General features: G+C 31.5%; 1 protein-coding gene across 3 annotated transcripts in view; it reads left to right on the plus strand.

Moving 5' to 3' along the window:
- Positions 1–20,153, plus strand: part of SEMA5A (semaphorin 5A) — a 623,550-nt gene that overhangs the window by 501,336 nt on the left and 102,061 nt on the right. For all 3 annotated transcript variants that reach the window (XM_074279132.1, XM_074279134.1, XM_074279133.1), the window contains one exon: positions 11,288–11,431. In XM_074279132.1, coding sequence (XP_074135233.1) covers positions 11,288–11,431 — 144 coding nt within the window. The remainder of the gene's footprint in view (positions 1–11,287; positions 11,432–20,153) is intronic.

Here is a 20,153-nt window from a genome sequence, read left to right on the forward strand (position 1 = left end):
CACCCCAATTTTCTTGCTTTCCTTCTATTTTGCCTTTTTATTTGATGCAATTAGAATTATCCATTGTATATCCTATAAAGTTCTCTGTTTCTTGTTTGGCAATAATTTAATTTTTCCCTTATCTATAAGTCTGATAGTCAAAGTATTCCATGCTCCCTTGATTTGCTCATGATTTCATACTTTATGATTAAATCATAGACATAAAGTCTACTAGCATAATTTTGAAGATATCTTGATATATGATTTGAGATGTTGGTCTATACTTAGTTTCTGCCAAACTTCTTTCAAGTTTTTCTAGAAAATTTTGGCAAATAATTCTTGCCCCAAAGTTTTAGATTATTGGGTTTGTAGAACACTAGGTTGTTATGCTCATTATTTAGCTATAATTGGCATTTTTAGAACATTATTCAGTAGTAGTGGTGATAACAGGTATCTTTGTTCCAACTCTAATCTTTTTGGAAAAAAGTTTCTACCTTATTCACAAGACATATAAGGTTTATTGATGGTTTTGTAGGGATACTACTTATCTTTTATTCCTATACTTCCAAAAAAATTAAGTCAATTTTGTCAGCAATACAGTTTAGATAATCATCATTAAATAAGAGTGAATATCATCAAACTGAAAATTATTCTTATTCTTTTTTGTATATTCCATTTTAATTTAAGCTCAATGTTTGTAACATCCAAAAGTCCCTCCTTGATTCAAAGTGTGAAATCACATTTCAATCTTTCTGAATAATAAACAATGCTATACAAATTCATCTTTAATTTTGATACTACTACATAGAAACTTGGAAAGAGTTTCTAGAGCATTAAAAAGTTTTCTGAAGATTTATCTTTACTAAAGTTTTTCTAATTCACCAGCAATAATAGGAGGTTGGAAATAACATTCAAAATTCACACCTAGGAGTCTTCTTGACTATAACTTTTTTTTCTCGGCTTTACAGAAATTAATACTTAAAATCCACTAGTTTTTCCCCTTTAACTTTAGTCATCCTACCTGAAGCAATGGCTTACATACATTTTGGTCCTCACTTAAACTTTGTATTAAATATATGACTTATTCAGTCCTAAGGAGGAAGTGACCAATTTTCAAGTTAAAATGGGTGTTTGCAAAGTGGTAATTCATGACTGGTTTTTATTTGACAATGTAATGTCAATTACCATGTGTCTTAGGGCATGAAAGATTTCACTAAAATCCATCCAGACAAATTTGGAATGAGAGCATCTGAATTTCTAATTTCTATCACTAGACAGGGTATGTAAATGAAATAAATAATTTAGAATGATCTAACCTTTCATTTACATCTGATTCAGTAGAGACAGAAGTATTTGGCTCTTTGTAGGGATAGAAAGAAACTGGCAAACAAATAGGCAAGTTGAAACTTTAGAATAGTTAGTCATCAAAGCTAGGTAAATTTGCATTGATTTGAGGTTTCTTTGTAAAAACTTTTACACATAATTAGTCCAACATAACAAAAAATTATTCCATGTTTCTTGCCTTTATTGTTTATATTTTATAATTGTTTTTCTTATGTCTTTTAAATGTCTCTTCTCGGTCCTCTTTGTTGTCACTAATTATTATTATATCAAGGCATAGAGAAATAGCTGACTGATTCCACCCCAGGCCTTAATATATTGAGAACATGGATTTCTGTGGTTTATTTTAGAAAAACTGAGTTTAAATAGGATGAACTGACAGAGAAGATCGGACAAAATAATGGATATAACCTGGTCCTCCTCTTCTTAAGCCATTTTTCAGAAACATTCTCATCCAGATCTTGTGATTCTTTCTCCAATAATTCCATTTACCAGTTGTCTTTGTTTTATAATTGCTTTAACAGCCCTAACAAAATGTAGTTTTCAGAAATCTTTATGTTTTCCTTCTCGTGCTGAAATAAAATATCTAGACCATCTCAGAATACTATATTCACATATCTTAAAACAAATTAACATCAAGGGGTCAACAGGAAATTTCAAATGAATGATTAAATATTTTCTGAATATAAGCAAGGGATTCATCACCATTCACTCCTATCATCATGATCATCATTATCAAAATAATCAAAAAAAGTTAGGATTATAGAGTTGAAATTTACAAATAATATATTCTAACCTGAAGTAAGAATTCCTTCCAAAACATACAATATAGATGATGCTATGTTGATGCTGACTATGCTTGATGATTTCCGCTCAATAGAGGAGTGGGGGAGCAGTTGATTCCCTACAAGAGCACCAATAAAAATGTTTAGACAATTCTTATTAGTAGTATATTGGATGAATACAAGGTAGGTCCTTATCACATTGTATTCTTTGTGTTGGATTTATGAAATAATATTACAGATAGGATAGGTAAGGGTAGGATACTACCTGCATTATTGGATGGAATACCAAAACAATGAAATTCTAGGCCCATTGAAACATTATATGTCATAAAATGATAGATTTTGAGCTGGAAGAGACTGTAGAAGACATTAAATGCAATCCCTTCATTTTGCCCGTGAGAGTGTTAAGGTATAGAAAGGTTAAATTACTTAGCTAGGGCCATACAATTATTGAAAGTAATAGGAAGGATTGGAGCTTGGGTCTTGTGTCTCTACTATATCATCAATTGGCCAATTAGAGTAATTATCTTGGAGGTCTTTGATTAAGTGAATATGCCTAACTATATTTGTTACCTCTTAGTTCTACCATCTGGGCTGGAGGATTTTACATATATATATATATATATATATATATATATATATATATATATATATATATATATATATATATACTTTTTTTGTTGTTGTTGTTCTTCAAGACCTTTTATTTTCATTGTTGCATGATCCTGAACCTGATTCATTATTTGAGCTGTTCCTTTCTTGATGATTACAATATTTATTTCTTTGATATGGGCTTTCTGGATTGTGGTTTATGACTTTTCTGAGACATTTTCTTGTGGGATTTCTACAGTGGGAAACTTAAAGTTTTCTTAGTGGAGTCCTGTGCTTATGATTCCTCTAAATAGAGACTATACATATCTTTCCCTTCTCTAGTCATAATGGGAGGCTATAAGCCTATTTGCCTGTGTTGTCTCTGGCTTTGATATAAGTCCCATTTCCCATTGCACATGGGGTGTCGAGGCTAAATTTTTGTGAAATTATAGGGTAGAAGAAGTGACAACCCTCTTCAATTGGATTTCTTGATTATTGTTTCACCTGCTGAAAATTTCAAGATTTTACTGTGAGTGTCAGGAAACTAAATAGCCAGTTTCAATTCAGAGAGCTACCTTGGTCAGAAATTTTAAGGTAATTACTGAAGGCTTAAGCAAATTGAGAATTTTCAGTCAATTTTTATGATTTTGTTGTCATGATTTGTTATTATTTTTTAAATAAAAATCAATTTCTGCCTGAGTAGCAATAATTATTTCACTTTAACCTCAGCATGGCCTTGATAGTTTCTCCTCCCTTCCACCCTGCCCCAGAACTGTTTAAAATAAAATTTACTTACTTTAATTTTGGTTTAATGTGCTGTTTCTTTTCTTTTCTTGGAATTTTTTTGGGATTCATAATGTTTAATTATTTTTAACTTTTTATTTTCAAAATATATAATTTTCAATATCCATCTTTGCAAAACCTTGTGTTTCATATGTTTCCCTGCCTTACTTACCCTGACTCCTTCCCTTAGATAGCTAGTAATCTAATATATGTTAAACACTTGCAATTCTTCTATACATATTTCCACAATTATCTTGCTGCACAAGAAAAATCAGATCAAAAGAAAAAAAAATGAGAAAGAAAACAAAAAGTAAGCAAACAACAATAAAAAAGGGTGAAAATACTATGTTGTGTTTCCCATGCAGTCCCCATAATTATCTCTCTGGATGCAGATGGCTCTCTCCATCATAAATCTAATGGGATTGGCCTGCATCATCTCTTTGTTGAAAAGAGCTAAGTCCATTAGGGTTGATCACTAAATAATCTTGCTGTTTTCTGTGTATAGTGTTCTTCTGATTCTGTGCACTTCACTTAGCATCAGTTCATGTAAGTATCTCCAGGTGTTTCTGAAATCATCTTGCTGATCATTTTTTCTAGAACAATAATATTACATAACATTCTTATATGATTATTCAGCCATTCTCCAACTGATGGGTGTCCTCTCAGTTTCCAGTTTCTTGCCACTGCAAAAAGGGCTGCCACAAACATTTTTACACATATGGGTTCTTTTCCCTTTTTATGTTCTCTTTGGGCTACAGGCCCAGTAGAGACACTGCTGGATCAAAGGGGATGTGTACAGTTTGATAGTCCTTTGAGCATAGTTCCAAATTACTCTCTAGAATGGTTGAATCAGTTCACAACTCCACCAACAATGTATGAGTGTACCAGTTTTCCCATACCTCCTCCAATATTTATCACTATCTTTTGCTGTCATCTTAGCCAATCTGAGAGGTATGAGGTGATACTTCAAAGTTGTCTTTTATTTTGTTTTGTTTTTGGCTATTCCATTGAGATTAAGTGACTTGCTCAGGGTCACACAGCTAGTAAGTTAAGTGTCTGAGGCCAGATTTGAACTATAGTCTTCCTGACTTCAGGGCTAGTGCTCCATTCATTGTGCCATCTAGCTGCCTCCTAGAGTTGTCTTAATTTGCATTACTCTGATCAGTAGTGATTTAAAGCTTTTTTTCATGACTAGAAATATTCTCAATTTGATCTGAAAATTGCCTGTTCATATCTTTTGATCATTTATCAATTGGAAAACACCTTGTACTCTTACAAATTTGAGTCAATTGAGTCAATTCTCTCTCTCTCTTTTTCTCTCTTTCTGTCTTCTCTCTCTCTTTTTAGAAATCAGGCCATTAGAAGAACTCTTGAATGTAAAAAATTTTCCCCAGTTTTCTACTTCCCTTCTAATCTTTTCTGCATTGGTTTCATTTGTACAAAAGTTGTACAAAAACTCTTTAACTTAATATAATCAAAATTATCCATTTTGCATTTCATGATATACTCTAGTTCTTATTTGACCACAAATTCCTTCCTTCTTCACAGATCTTAGAGGTAGTCTATAATTTGTTCTTTTAATTTCCTTTTAGTATCACTCTTTATATCTAAATCATGAACCCATTTTGACCTTATCTTGGTTTAAGATGTTACTTGGTCAATGCCTATTATCCAAATTTTCCCAGCAATTTTTGCCAAATAGTAAGTTCTTATCTCAGAAGTTGGAGTCTTTGGATTTATCAAACACTAAATTATTATGTTCATTGAATATTATGTTTTGTAAACCTAACCTGTTCTACTCATCTACTATATCTTAGCCAGTAGCAAATGGTTTTGATGACTGATGCTTTAATATAGTTTTAGGTCTAGTGCAGGTAGGCCATCTTCATTTGCATTATTTTTCATGAATTTCCTTGAAATTCTTGACCTTTTGTTCTTCTGGAAGAACTTTGTTATTACATTTTCTATTTCTGTAATTTCTTGGCAGCTTTATTGATATGGCACAGAGTAATTAGATTAATTTAGGTAGAATTGTCATTTTTATATTAGCTCAGCCTACACATTAGCTTTTGATATTCTTCCAGGTATTTAGATCTGACTTTATTTTTGTGGAAAGTGTTCTGTAATTGTGTTCATATAGTTCCTGATTTTGTCTTAGCAGCAGACTCCAAAATATTTTATATTATTTTGGACTTTGTGGGTAACATATAAAAATGCTGATGATTTATGTAGATTTATATTGTATCCTGCAATCTTACTGTAGTTGTGAATTGTTTCTAGGAAGTGTCAGTTGATTTTTCTATGATTCTCTAAGCATACCATCATAGCATCTTTAAAGAGTGACAATTTTGTTACCTCATTACCTTTAATTATTTTTCTTCTCTTATTATCAAAGCCTTCATTACTAATACAATATAAAACAGTAATTATTTACATTGTTTCACCTCTTATCTTATTAGGAATGGTTCTAGTTTATCTCCATTACATAGGATGCTTGCTGATGGTTTTAAGTAGTGGTACTGATCATTTTAAGGAAAACTCAATTTATTCTTTTGCTCCCTAGTGTTTTTAGTTGAAATGAGTCTTGGATTTTGCCAAAAAAAATTTTTTCTGAATCTATTGAGATATTCATATGATTTTTATTACATTGGCTATTGATAAACTGAGTTATGCTAATAGTTTTCCTAATATTGAACCAGCCCTGTATTCCTGGTGTAAATCCTTCTTGGTCATGGTGCATTATCCTGATAATAACTTGCTGTAATCCCTTTGCTAATATTTTATTCAAGATTTTTGCATTAATATTCATTAGGGAAATTGGTCTATAGTTTTCTTTTCTCTGTTTTGACCCTGCCTAGTTTAGGCATCAGCACCATGTCTGTGTAATAAATAGAATACGATAGGATTTATTCTTTCCCCATTTTTCCAATTAGCTTGTACAGTATTGGGATTTATTGTTCTTTAAGTGTTTACTAGAATATGCTTGTAAATCCATGTGGCTCTAGAGATGTTCTTTTAAGGAGTTAATTAAAAACTTTTTTTTTTTCTAAAATAAAACTAATTTATTTCTTCCACTGTAAATCTGTATAAGCTATATTTTTGTAAGTGTTCATCCATTTCACTTAGATTCACATTTATTGGCATACAGTTGGGCAAAATAGTTCCTAATTATTGCTTTAATTTTCTCTTTATTGGTGGAAAATTTACTCTTTTCATTTTTTATATTAGCATTTTGATTTTCTTTCTTGTTTCTAGTAAAATTAACTAAATGTTTATCAATTGTGTTGTGATTTTTTTCTTAAAATCAACTCTTAGTTTTGTTAGTTTTTTATTTCAATTTTATTAATCTCTCCTTTTTATTTTCAGAAATTCAAATTTGATATTTAATTGAGTTTTTATCTTGTTCTTATTCCAGCTTTTTTTTAGTTGCATGACCAATTTATTAATCTACTTTTTCTCTATTTTATGCAAGTAAACATCTAGAGATATAAAACTTCCCCTAAGAACTGATTTGGCTGCATCCTATAAATTTTGATAAGTTGTCTCATTATTGTCATTCTCTTGGATAAAATTATCAGTTGTCTCTATGATTTGTTGTTTCACCCACTGATTATTTAGGATTAGATTATTTAGTTTCCAATAATTCTTGTTCTGTTTCATTCTGCCCTTTTATTACATATAATTTTCATCACATCATGATTTGAAAAAATACATGAGCTATTTCTTCCTTTCTGTATCTGATTTTGAGGTTTTTATGACTTAAGGCATGGTCAATTTTTGTATATGTTCTATGGACTGCTGAGAAAAAAAAAGTATATTTCTTTCTGTTTTCATTTAATCTTCTCCAAAGTTTTATTTTACCCAACTTTTTCTAGAATTCTATTTACCTCAACTTCTTTCTTATTTATTATGTGATTATTTTATCTAGTTCTGAGAGAGCAAGATTGAGATCCCCCCACTAGTATAATTTTGCTGTTTAATTCTTGCAGCTCTCTTAACTTCTCCTCTAGAAATTTGGAGGCTATACCACTTGATGCATATATATTTAGTATTTCTATTACTTCAGTATCTATGGTGCCTGTTAGCAAAATGTAGTTTCCTTCCTTATCTCTTTTAATTAGATCTATTTTTGTTTTTGTTTGATCTGAGATCAAGGTAACTACTTTTGCTTTTTTACTTAAGTTAAAGTATAATAGATACTGCTCCAGCCTTTTGCCTTTACTCTATATGTATCACTATTTTAAATGTGTTTCTGGTAAACATCATATTATAATCTGGTTTTTAATGTAGTTTCTTATCTGCTTTTATTTTAGGGGAGAGTTCATCTTATTCATATTCATAGTTACAATCACTAATTCTGTATTTCCCACCATTTTATTTTCTCCAAGTTATACTTTTCTCTTCCCTTTCTCCCTTTCCCTCCTTCCCAATGTTTTATTTCTGACCACGACCTCCCTCAATTAGCCCTACTTTTTTTTTTTTTACAGCCCCTTCCCCTTTTTTATCCTTTTCTCTGTCTGTTTCTGTTCTTCCTTTTATTAGCTTCCTCCTTTCCTTTCCCCTTCCTCCCCTACTTCCGTATAGGGTGAGATATCTTTCTCTATGAAACTAAATATATCTGATATTCTCTTTTTGAACTAAATCCAATGAGATTAAGGATCACACAATACTCATCATTCCCCCTTCTTTCCCTCAATGGTAATAGGTCTTTTTTTTTTTTTTTTTGCCTCTTCATGTGATATAATTTACCCCTTTTTACCTTCCCTTTTCTCTTGTTCCAGTTCAATCCCTTTTCTACTTCTAGTTTCTTTTTTTACATCATCATAATAAAGTTAAACTTTACCTACATGCTATAAGTACATCCTTAACAAAGATAAAGTTCTCAAGAGTTAAAATGTATCATCTTCCCATGTAGGGATATAAACATTTTAGCTTTTAAGAAAACAGGTTTTTTTTCTTCCCCCTTTTTAAGCTCTTTATGCTTCTCTTGAGCTCTGTATTTGAAGATTAGATTTTCTGCTCAGCTCTGGTCTTTTCACAAAAAATAAATGACATTCCCCTATTTCGTTGAATGTCCATTTTCCCCCCTGAAAGATAATACTTAACTTTGATGAATAGTTGATTCATGGCTTCATGCCAAGCTCCTTTGCCCTTAAGAATATCATATCCAGTCCCTTTGATTTTTTAAAGTGGAAGCTGCTGGGTCCTAAGTAATCCTAATTGTGGTTCCTCAATTTGTGAATTGTTTCTTTCTGACTGCTTGCAATATTTTCTTCTCAATCTGATAATTCTGAAATTTAATTATGATATTCCTTGGAGTTTTCATCTTAGGGTTTCTTTCAGGAAGTGACTAGTAAATTTTCTCAATGGGTATTTTACCCTCTGGTTTTAGGACACCAGGACAGTTTTCCTTGATGATGTCTTGAAAGATGTTGTCTAGTCTCTCTTTTTAATCATGGTTTTCAGTTGGTCCAATAATTTTTAGATTGTCTCTTTTGGATCTGTTTTCTAGGTTAGTTGTTTTTCTGATTTTTAAGAATTATTTTCTTCAGTTAGCTTTTTTACCTCCTTTCATATTTGGGTAATTGAACTTTAAAATGAGTTGTTTTGCTCATTGGATTTTTTTTTTTATTTCATCAATCCTGTGTTTTAAAGAGTTGTTCTCTTTCTCCATTTCACCACTTGTTTTTCAAGGAATTGTTTTCTTTTTTCCTTTTCACCAAATCTATTTTTATAGAGTTATAGTTTTTTTTCCCCATTTCATCAAATCTGTCTTTTTTTTTTTTTCTAAGGCAATTAGGGTTAAGGGGGTTACACAGCTAGGAAGTATTAAGTGTCTGAAGTCTTTGAACTCAAGTGCTCCTGATTTCAGGGTTGGTGCTCTATCTACTGTGCCACCTGGCTGCCCCCAAATTTGTATTTTTTAAGGAGTGTTCTTGAGATAATTTCTGTTTCCTTTTCCAAAATCTCCTACAAAACTCTCATTTCTTTTTCCCATTTTTCTTCTAATTATCTTTTAAGATCCTTTTTGAATTATTCCAAGAGAGTCTTTTGAGTTAGATACTAACTCATATCACCCTTTGAGGTTTCATCTAGAAATGTTTTACCTTTAGTGTCCTCAGGGTTTGAGGTCTGTCTCCATATGGTCAGAGGTCTTTATGCATTTTTTGTTTTGAATATTATAATAAATATATTTCAGTTATTAAAGGAAAATAATATGTATCATATATATATATATATATCTCACAGGATTGTTATAAAGAAAATTCTTTGAAATCAATGTACCTGGTTTATACAGTTATGGAATATGTGTATAGAATATGTATATATAACATGGATATTGAATTAATTATAATATTTATATCATTCTGTAATTAAATATATCTCTCTTTATCCATATATGAATGATAATTAATCATTTTAGAAATATTTAAGATACATTAATAAGCATCATTTACAATCTGAAATTATACATTTATTTGTAATATTTTAAATGTGAATCATCTATTTTGAGCTACACAACAACTATATGATATACATAAGTATTATTTCCCCTTTTTTCACAAAAAACTTTAGTCAGGCTAAATGATTATCTGGAAATCCAGAGTAACTGAGATGTATTGAAGGTCACATAGCTAGAAACTTACAAAACTGGCTCAAATCCAGATTTTTGGATTCAAAAGTCACAGTTCATCCTATTTTTTGTGATCATTCCTTTTATACTTTTATTAGTTTTTAAGTCTCTAGTAGCACAATTGTTAGCTCAGATGGTTAACATTTGAATTATAATTTTTTTATTCTATTCCATGTCATCAAATATGTTTATAGAACATGAGTGTGTGTATATGTATGTATGTGTATATATATGTATGTATGTATGTATGTATTTCTGCTTTTAGAAAGGTTTCAGGAATAGATTTGAAGAAGCAATATAATAGAATGGATAGAGTTCTGATGTCTGCCAGACCAATTTGGTTTTCATTCCTATCTCTGACATATACTGGCTTTTTGGCTATAGGAACATTACTTTATTTCACAGTGTTCAGTTTACATTTCCCAACTGCCTTTCAGAGGGAGTTCTCTTTTCAGGAATTCCCTCTATAGAACTGGTCAATATGTGTTTTATATTTGTGTGTATATGCATATATCAAAAAAGTTGATAAGTTTAAATTTAGAAAGAAAGTTAGAGCCTCCTTTTCCCTCCATATGAAGGCTCTGAAACCCTGATAAATTTAAGCAACTTGTCCAAGATCACATAGGTAGAAAATGACAGAGCTTGGTTCAAAATTAGATCCAATTTATGGCTCCTTCTTCTGTACCATACCGATGATTGAGTAGCCAATTCTTAAATAACAGAATGAAAACAAAATGATATAAGAATCCATAATCAGAGATCTGTATCCTTTTAAAATGAAATATCAATGTCTTGTATTCAGTCCTCAGATTTGGTAAGTGAATATTTTAATGTTGTATGAATGAAGATCACTATTAACATGTTTATAACTTTTAAAGTGTATATATATATATATATATATATATATATATATATATATATATATATATATATATATATATATTCTATCACTAGAATGTCCCATGTTGAAGGTAAAATAACTGAATGAGAGAGGATGGTTTGGAAGGCATATTTCACTGCCTGTACCATACACATTATCCTTGTGACTGTATATTTAATCCCCTCACACAATTAAATGTTTATAAGTAGATATTTAGTTTAATTTTTTTATCAATAGGGTTGTATTTGGTGCCACTTTTCAATAACTGCTATGTATAAATTTCTCTCCCAATAGAAATGGAGGCTGGACTCCATGGACTTCTTGGTCACCCTGTAGTACAACTTGTGGCATTGGTTTCCAAGTCCGTCAGCGTTCCTGTAGCAATCCTACCCCTCGCCATGGAGGCCGAGTGTGTGTGGGACAGAACCGTGAGGAAAGGTATGTGGATCCTTCTTCTCTTCAGAACTTTCATCTCTCATGCTTGATGTCATGCCAGTGTGATGTAGTTGTCCCTCAATTTTGGTTACAGTTGTATTTTACAACTAGCTGTAGTGTCCCCTTCAGTTCAAGTTGGATCCTCCTCTTTTTCTGATATCCTTCAGTTTTTACTGACATTGCATGTGTTACTGTATTGGGAAAATGGAGTGATTGTTAGAAATCTTTACTGAGCTGACTTACCAACCAGCTGATTCAGAAGCAGTCAATTGTATTGAGATAGTTCTCCTTGTTTTCCCTGGAGACTTGGAAAATTGATTTTGTTAAAAAAAAAAAAATTGATTGTTGCTTATTTGAAATGTAATTTTTTTTCTAACTCAAAACCCACAATCCAAAATAAGGCATTAAAAAGGTCACATAGCTCAATCTTATTGGTAAACTCAGTTCAAGTTTTTTTTTCCCTATTTAAATAAACATAAGCAGCTGTAAAACATATGGGATATTTCTAAGGCTTTGTTTATAGTATATAAACATACACCATTTCAGCAGCATGGTGGTGGTGCATATGAATTGAAATTGGCAGAAAATTTTAATGTGCATTTTAATCTTTTAGCCAGTTGAGCCTGTACTGTGGTTCAAACCTTTGCTTTCATAGTTTATTGTTTTATATAAAGTTAGACATTAGGTTCTACTTTCATATGTCTATCTTTGTTATACATACTGTGTTTTCAAGGTATGGTTATTTATAGTTAAAAGATAAAACTTCCAGCAAATCAATTACATTCTTCTTATAAATGATTAAACCTTTTAAGTTATTTTAAAAGATTGATCCACAAGACAAGCATATTTCTTCCTAGTAAAACTGGCTCATACAAAGAAATTATTAAAATACAGTTTGTGAATAAAAGTTAAAACAAATCACTTCTATGAGTATCACAATGCGGACAAAATACATGTATTCCTATATAATTAGTCCATAAGGTGAATACTTTTTTTTGTTATTTCACAGACTACAAATGCTTTCTTTATAGAAGAAAACTAATTCACCCTTAATGGTTTACAAAATTTTCCCACTGTCATAAAGGATATATTCCCCTTTTTAAAAAAGTTGAATGATGTGTTAGTGTTATTGTTTGCTATTATAAAGCAGTATCCCCAAATGATGCTGTCTTTGAACTATCAAATGTTCAATGGAAAGAGGGATATTCTATTTAAGATTGCTTGGTCCTAATATTTAAAATTATGAAATTCTGGGAAAACGGTTCAATATGGTTCATCTTAGGAAAAAAATATCTTTACCTTGTGCTAAGGTAACTGAAATAACTTTTTTTTTATTAACATTTCCAGGCTAAGAGACCAGAAATGAAGTATGAATGAATGAATGTATCAGTGTGAGACACACAGACAGATAGACACAGAAGAGACAGACATTAATACACAGAGAGAGACAGAGACAGAGACAGAGACAGTCAAGATTAGCATTATGGAAAGGTTTCAGAGCAAAGCAAGAAAGTGTGATTACTTTTATTTTTTTGTTAGCGTTTGCATTCTTTATGTCCAGGAGAAAATCCAATTTGTGTTCTAGATTAACAGGAGGAATATGGAAATTTAGGAATAAATGAGCATTGTTAACAAGATGAATAGCAAAGAGCAATGCCCCTGAAAGATTTCAGGAAAATTCAGCTCTTCTTGACAAGCCATCTGTGAAAGGGGCAGTCAGAAAGGGTAATGAGATTACAAAGACCGCTAAATGATTTTTCCCCTGGATTGTCATAAATTAAAATGATGGTTTTGGTGATGGGAAATATCAGCTTCTAGATCTGTCTGTATATGCACCATTTACCTCTATGGCTTTTGCCATACAAAGTGAGATGCTGTTAGTAAAGAGATACCTAATTCTAGGGATGGAGAAAATTGAGAAGGTAAATCAAGGTGCAAAAATGCAATGGCCATCTCTCTATTCCCAAGAGAACGAAAAGACTGTGTTCAGAGAGCTGAATTACTTATAAAATCGTTTTGTGTATTTCTAAAAACTACGCATTCCAAAAACTTGTGGATGGCTAAAATTGCAACTATCTTTTATCAAAAATAATGTGAGGGTTATTATTTGAAGAACTTTCTTTGGAAATGAAGAAGAAAAAAAAATGCTGTGTGGTATATTGATGAATGCTACATAATATAATGAACCAACATGTCATCTGTATGCCAAATATTAAAAGGCATTTTAATGGATGCAATGAAAATCTATTTAATTATGTGTATACTTTGAAATATTTCCTCTGTTTTGGTTAAAGTTATTTCTGCCCCAAAATAATACCATAAGTATTTCTTCAGTTTTTTCAATGAAAAGTATGAAATAATAGTTACCAAATAGTAAGCAAAGAAAAGGAAGAGATGACTTCTATTTGAATAGATTATCAAAATTTAAATAAGATATCAAAAAAGAAATATATTTCTCTTTGATCTGATAGTAAAACTAGTAGTAGTGTTCACTTTTCACATCTTTCAGTCTTTCAAGCTTATCTTTAATGCTGTTGTAAATAGAGATGGCTTTTTTAGTAAGTAAACTGCTTTCCCAAATGAGGTCAATTAGTCCTCTCAGGGTAGCTGCTAATGCATTTGGATGTCTATTGTAATTGGAGCAATGTGGAGCTGTAAGCATGTTAATTTGCCTTACCTTTAACAAAGTGAGGCCTGACAGACTGAAATCCTCTATAAAATGAGTGATAAAAGGAAATAACTTTGTCAACATCACAAAATTGATTAGGCTAACAAAGGTTGTTAAATAAGAAACTCATAGACTCTCATCATATTGAAAATTATTGAATATAACCATCTTATTTGCAAAATAGAAAATGAAGACATACAGCGATTGTTATTTGTCCATGGTGCATTGGTAAAATGTTACAAATGAAGGGAAACAAGGGTTTTTTCCCTTAGCCTAGGGCACTTTCCAGGTATAGTAGCATATTCTGTCACCCATTAAACTTCTTTAACAAAGGAAACAAATACAAGTATATATACATATATACATGACTTATTCATGAATCTGTCGTTTTCAAAATCTTTTATGACAAAACCTTTTTAAAAAAAACAAAGAAAACAAAACCAAACCAATCAACATATAAATGTTCCATATGAAATTATGTATATTCCACACTCATAGCCTCCCCAAGACTTCACTGAAAGAACAAGGGGCATATCCATCTAGGCCATAAATATAATTGGTTTCTCTACTTATAAGGCACTCAGTTTCCTCTTATTTTTAGTTAATTTATTATCGTTATTTGTTTTATTTAGTCTTTGCCTTTCTGATAGATGTATAAATAGCTATATAATGTGTATCTCTGCAATTTCCTTCTGCATATTTCTCTGAATTCTTCATAATTATTTTCTTATGTATGATAATATTCCTATACTATAATTTGTCTAATCATTCTGCAATTGAAAGGCACCCACCTTGTTTCACTCTTTGTTATCACAAACAGAGAAAATATTGCTATAAATGTTTTATTAGACATGAGACTTTTTTTTTCCTCTTTGATCTTCTTGCATGGACTGAGCAATTGCATCTCTGGGTCAAAGAGTGTGTGCATTCTATTGTTATTTTTCAGTCATTTCAGTCAGGTACAATTTTTCTTGACAGAGGCACTAGAGTAGTTTGTTATTTTCTTCTCCAACTCATTTTACAGATGAGGAAACTGAGGCCAAAGGGGTTAAGTAACTTGCCCAGGCTCACATAGCTAGTAAATATCTAAGGCTGGATTTGTATTCAGATTTTCCTAACTCTAGGACTGGCACTCTATTCACTGTGTTACATAGCTGTCTCTCACTCAGTTTAATATTAAAAAGATTTAAGGAAGATTACAAAATATATTGATGGGGATGGGAGTGGAAATGAAGAGAGAAGTCTTCTTTTTGAGAGGACAACATACTGGGTGGACAGTCAGTCAGAAAGCAGTTAACAGGTGCTTAGTATTTTCCTTATAATATGCTAAGTTCTAGGAGATGCAAAGAAAGGCAAAAATAATTCCTAACTCAAGGAGCTTATATTCAAATAAGGAAGGGAGGAACATAAATAATTAGTTAAATAGAATATATATACTAATAGGTGGAAGTAAATCTCAAAAGGGAATCTATTAATAGCTAGGAGTAATGGGATAAGCTTCCTACAGAAGAAGGAATTTGAACTGCGACCTGAGGAAGCTAGAGCAGCCAAGTGATGAAGGTCTGGGGGAAAAATGCTCTTCAAGGCCTGAGAGAGTAATGAATACAAAGATTTAGTGTCATACAATAAAAACATAGATCAGTTTAGATCATAGAATAGGTGGATCAAAGTAAAATATAAAAACACTGGAAAAATACTACAAGCAACTTTAAATACCAGAGGATTTTTAAATTTAATTTTATATATAATACATACATATGTGTGTGTGTATATACATATATATATATATATGTATTTATTCATTGAGTAGGAGAATGACATGGACAGATATATGATTTAGCAAAATCATTTTTGTCTCTAAGTGAAGAGAAAATACATAAACTTTGTAGAAAAATAGTGGGTTTCTACTTTGATTTCTAAATTTTCAATGAGAAATATGTATAAAAACCAAATAAAATGTTCATTTTAATATATGATAGAGTATTTTAAAAGATTATATATGTGCTTTCAATACATGGAACATGCAAAGTAATGCTTTTTTGATTCACCAGTCATATAATGAATGGAAAATAAATTATTTCATCCCAATGTAGTCAGAATTTCCAAAGTTAATAATATTCATTTTCACAATTGTAAATAACTAAAAATATATTCTAAAGACTCACTACCTATTTGAAAACATGAGAAGACTTTTTTAAAAAGCATGTATTAGTTGTCAGAGGATAAGAGAGAAATGTTTCCCATGGTAGAACTGCCTAAGTTTGGGTGCTTTTAAGGTATTTTTGCATTGGGAACTCAATGTGTCATCAATCTCTCCCAGGGTGGCAATTCCTTTTTGGCTATGTGAAAGAAGACATAAGACAGAGAGGGTCACAGGGCTAGTCCAACGATTTTCTTTTTCTCCTCTGACCTTGCTTGCTGGAGACAAGATGAGTTCAGAGGTCAGCACTTTCACAGATCCTTACAATGCTTGTTTTGCAGAATTACTATTGGAATAGACACTCTAAGGCATAAGAAACAAGAAATTAAAAAGGGAGCAAGAGCAAAGGGGAGAAAATAGTTACCGATTTCTTGAAATGTAGCCAAAATAGAGGCCTTAATAAAACTTGCCTGAAAACTCTGGGCTCCAGTGCCATTCACGGGTTCACTCAGGCCATAGATCTTTAACTATGAAAACATACCTGGTGTTTTCAGTGCTTGGCTGGGGTAGGCAAATGTAAGGCAGCTCTTGTGTACCATTATTTATTTTCTCTTCAGAGAAAATGCAAACTCAGTTCTTGCAACAATTTTATTTTATTAAAAGTTAAGCAGATTATGTAGGCATTTGGTGGAGAGATTTTCTTCTCTTCATGGCATTTTTTTGGAAGTGAAATTTATGATTATGTTTCTGCAATGTCTCAACTTTTTATGTTTTTGAAGCCCTAGTTTTTTGCCTCTGCTTACTGACAGGGATATGATATAATAACATTTTGAAAATAAAATCTGATACAGCAAAAAACTATTTGAGAGTCAAAAGATCCATTCCATCTTTATTATTAGGAGGAGACTTTTAAGCATATATCCTTTTTTCCTAATTTTTTATTACATTCTGAGATACTGTAAATTCTTTGGCCTCAATGCTTTCTCTTCTATTCAGTCATAGGACCACACATCTAGTGCTGCAAGGGATTTCAACTTAACTCCTCTCTGACACCCTCCCCCCTTTTTTGCAGATGATAGAACTGAGTGAAAAAGGCTAAAATCAACTTTTTCAAGGTTATTTTGGTCTTAAATAAAAGAGTCAGAATTTAAAGTTAGGTTCTATGATGAACTTTTTCAACTCCACTAATCTAGTAGTCTTCCTGATAATCTTCCTTTTCTATTGCATTTTCTAGTATCACTATAATTTGTACATGACATCGTTGCCCATCTTATGCCCATCTTTTTTATCAGAGTGCCTATTGCTTCTATCTACTACCTAATACCTCAAGCTAAGCAACTTGGAGACAATTTTAACTTTTTTTTGAACTTTGAACTTTGATACCACACAGAGAATCTTCTTTTTGAAAAAAAAAAAAAAAAAAAAAAAAAAACAACAACAACAATAATTTGATCTGTTTTTGTCATTCAGTCATGTTTGACTCTATGTGATCCCTTGGATATTTTTTCCATGGGGTTTTCTTGGCAAAAAATACTGCCTATTTCCTTCTCCAGTGTGTCCTAATTTTATGGATTAGGAACTAAGGTAAATACGGATTTCAACTCAAATCTTCCTGACTCCAGGTCCTGTGCTATGTCCACTGTACCACCTATGAATCAATCCTTTTTTTGTTTTTATTACCCTGGCCTATGCACTTCTCATTTGGAATTTTGCAATCTCCCCTTCCTGGGTTTGTCTGAATTCAATGCTAATCTTCTCAAGCTGTTTGTATCATTTTTAGCTCAAGTTCCCTTTGCTGTATCTCCTTCAGGTATGTCCCTAAACTTCACAGTGACTTCCTACTTAAATATAATTTAGAAGCAAAGGGGGGAATGGAAGAACAAAAAGAGACCAATCATGACTTCAGGCAAACTATTTCTTAGACCATCTGGTTGAGATAGTTATCAGTGCATAAAGCATATATGTTCAATCCAATGTGAAACTAGAAGACTTCCTATGTAGAGAAAGCAGCTTGAAGAAGTTCATGCTTTGTATCTTTTGGAACAAGTCCAAGAGCTACTTATTATAATTTTAAAACCTTTTCCAGAATATTTTGGTTTTTTCATTGTTTTTATTTTTTAATTGCCTTAGACCTTTGCTGCTCTTTTTCTAGAATATTTCTGTTTTTTTCCAGTTCAGTCTTCCAATTCTTTTCACTCTTTCACAGAGCAGCTCTACCTAGAAAAACCACAAGCAACCATCCTGTCTCCATACATATGAAATCCTTTCTTTTACATAATTTTAGTAGTTCCTGAATTCCTTTCACTTCTGTGTAGCCTTACTGAATTGTTCAGAAAGGAACTATCTGACATTCTAGACACGAAAGTGCCATTTTCTTTCCTTAATGCTAAGTCTAAACTCAGTCTTGTTTTTCATCTCAAAAAACAAAAGTTCCTTCATTTGTATGTTGAAAGTCTTAATCAACTTTTAAGTTTTAATAACTTTGAACTGGACATATGTTGATGTGTTTCATATACTTGATAAATTCAATATCAGCAAGAAACAGATAATTTCTTTGTCTTTAATTATGGATTTTAATTGTTTTACACGCATGCATATATACATTCATATACAAAACCCATAGATAGAAATATACAAATATACAGAAACATACCCATAAAATTTGGGGGATTTCATATGAAAATATATGTGAGTGTATATATGTTTATCCATCTATAGGTAGACAGATAAAACATGTATATTATTATGAATATGTGTGTACATCACATTATTTCTTGCCTCCTTCCTCTGTTCTATAAAAACATCCTTTGAAACAAATAAGCTCAACTGAATCAAATAAATCAACGCATTGGTCACATCTAAAAACATATATCTCATTTTATACTCATTGTTCACCTTCTTTTTGATGAGAGGCAAGAGATATGAATCTCCTAAATTCATTGTTAATAGGTCACAACACTAATCACAATTCTTTAGTTTTTCAACATTAGTTTCCTTTACATTATTTGCATAATAATAGAAAGGGTTTCCATGTTTCTGCTTACTTCACTCTAAATTGGTTTATATGAATCCACTCAAATTTTTCTAACTTCTTCACATTTATTATTTTATTGTTTATTCTTCCATGTAATCCTTGCTATAATGTCATGTGTTATTGGTATAATAGAAAGAACAATAATTGGTATAATAGAAATTGGTATAATAATAATTATTGGTATAATAGAAAGAACGATTGCCTAATGGAAAAATCTCATTTTAAAACTCATCTCTTCTATTAATTGATATTGATCTTGGATTGTATTTTTTAAGCCTCAATTTATTCATAAAATAAGAACACAAACTGAGTAGTATCTAAGGTCTCTATTATTACTTCTATACTTGGATGGGCTGAATGAATCAGTGATGATGACAGAGATGTGAATTCCTGCTTTATGACTAGGTAAAAATTGATGTCTATGTTTTTGACTGGGAATTAGCATTTGACTGGGAATTCTGTGTATTACTTAATAGACTAGCCTATTCTACACAGGTACACTGGAAGAATTAAATATTTCCTTAACATTCTAGGAATATCTGATTCTATTTCATATCACATTATTATTAAGTCACCTAGAGATTCAAAAGATGCTACATGTAGACCCTTCACTTTACACTTCAGATATCCTAGACCTAGGAAAGTCATATATTTCTTAGCAGAGCCAGCTTTTCAAAGCAGGTCTTAAGATGCCAGATGCCAGAGATCCTTCTACTGTTTTACACTGTCTCCAGTTCTATACAAAATGACTTTCAAACTATTATCAATAAATTACAAAAGACCATATTTTATGTATGTAAACATTGATAAGTGGACTTTGAAAGATGCAAATTCCAGGCTTAATAGTGAAATTTTGAAAAAAAAATAGTTTCAAATATGGGGA

This window comes from Sminthopsis crassicaudata, chromosome 1, assembly GCF_048593235.1.
Source record: "Sminthopsis crassicaudata isolate SCR6 chromosome 1, ASM4859323v1, whole genome shotgun sequence".
Lineage (NCBI taxonomy): Eukaryota > Metazoa > Chordata > Mammalia > Dasyuromorphia > Dasyuridae > Sminthopsis > Sminthopsis crassicaudata.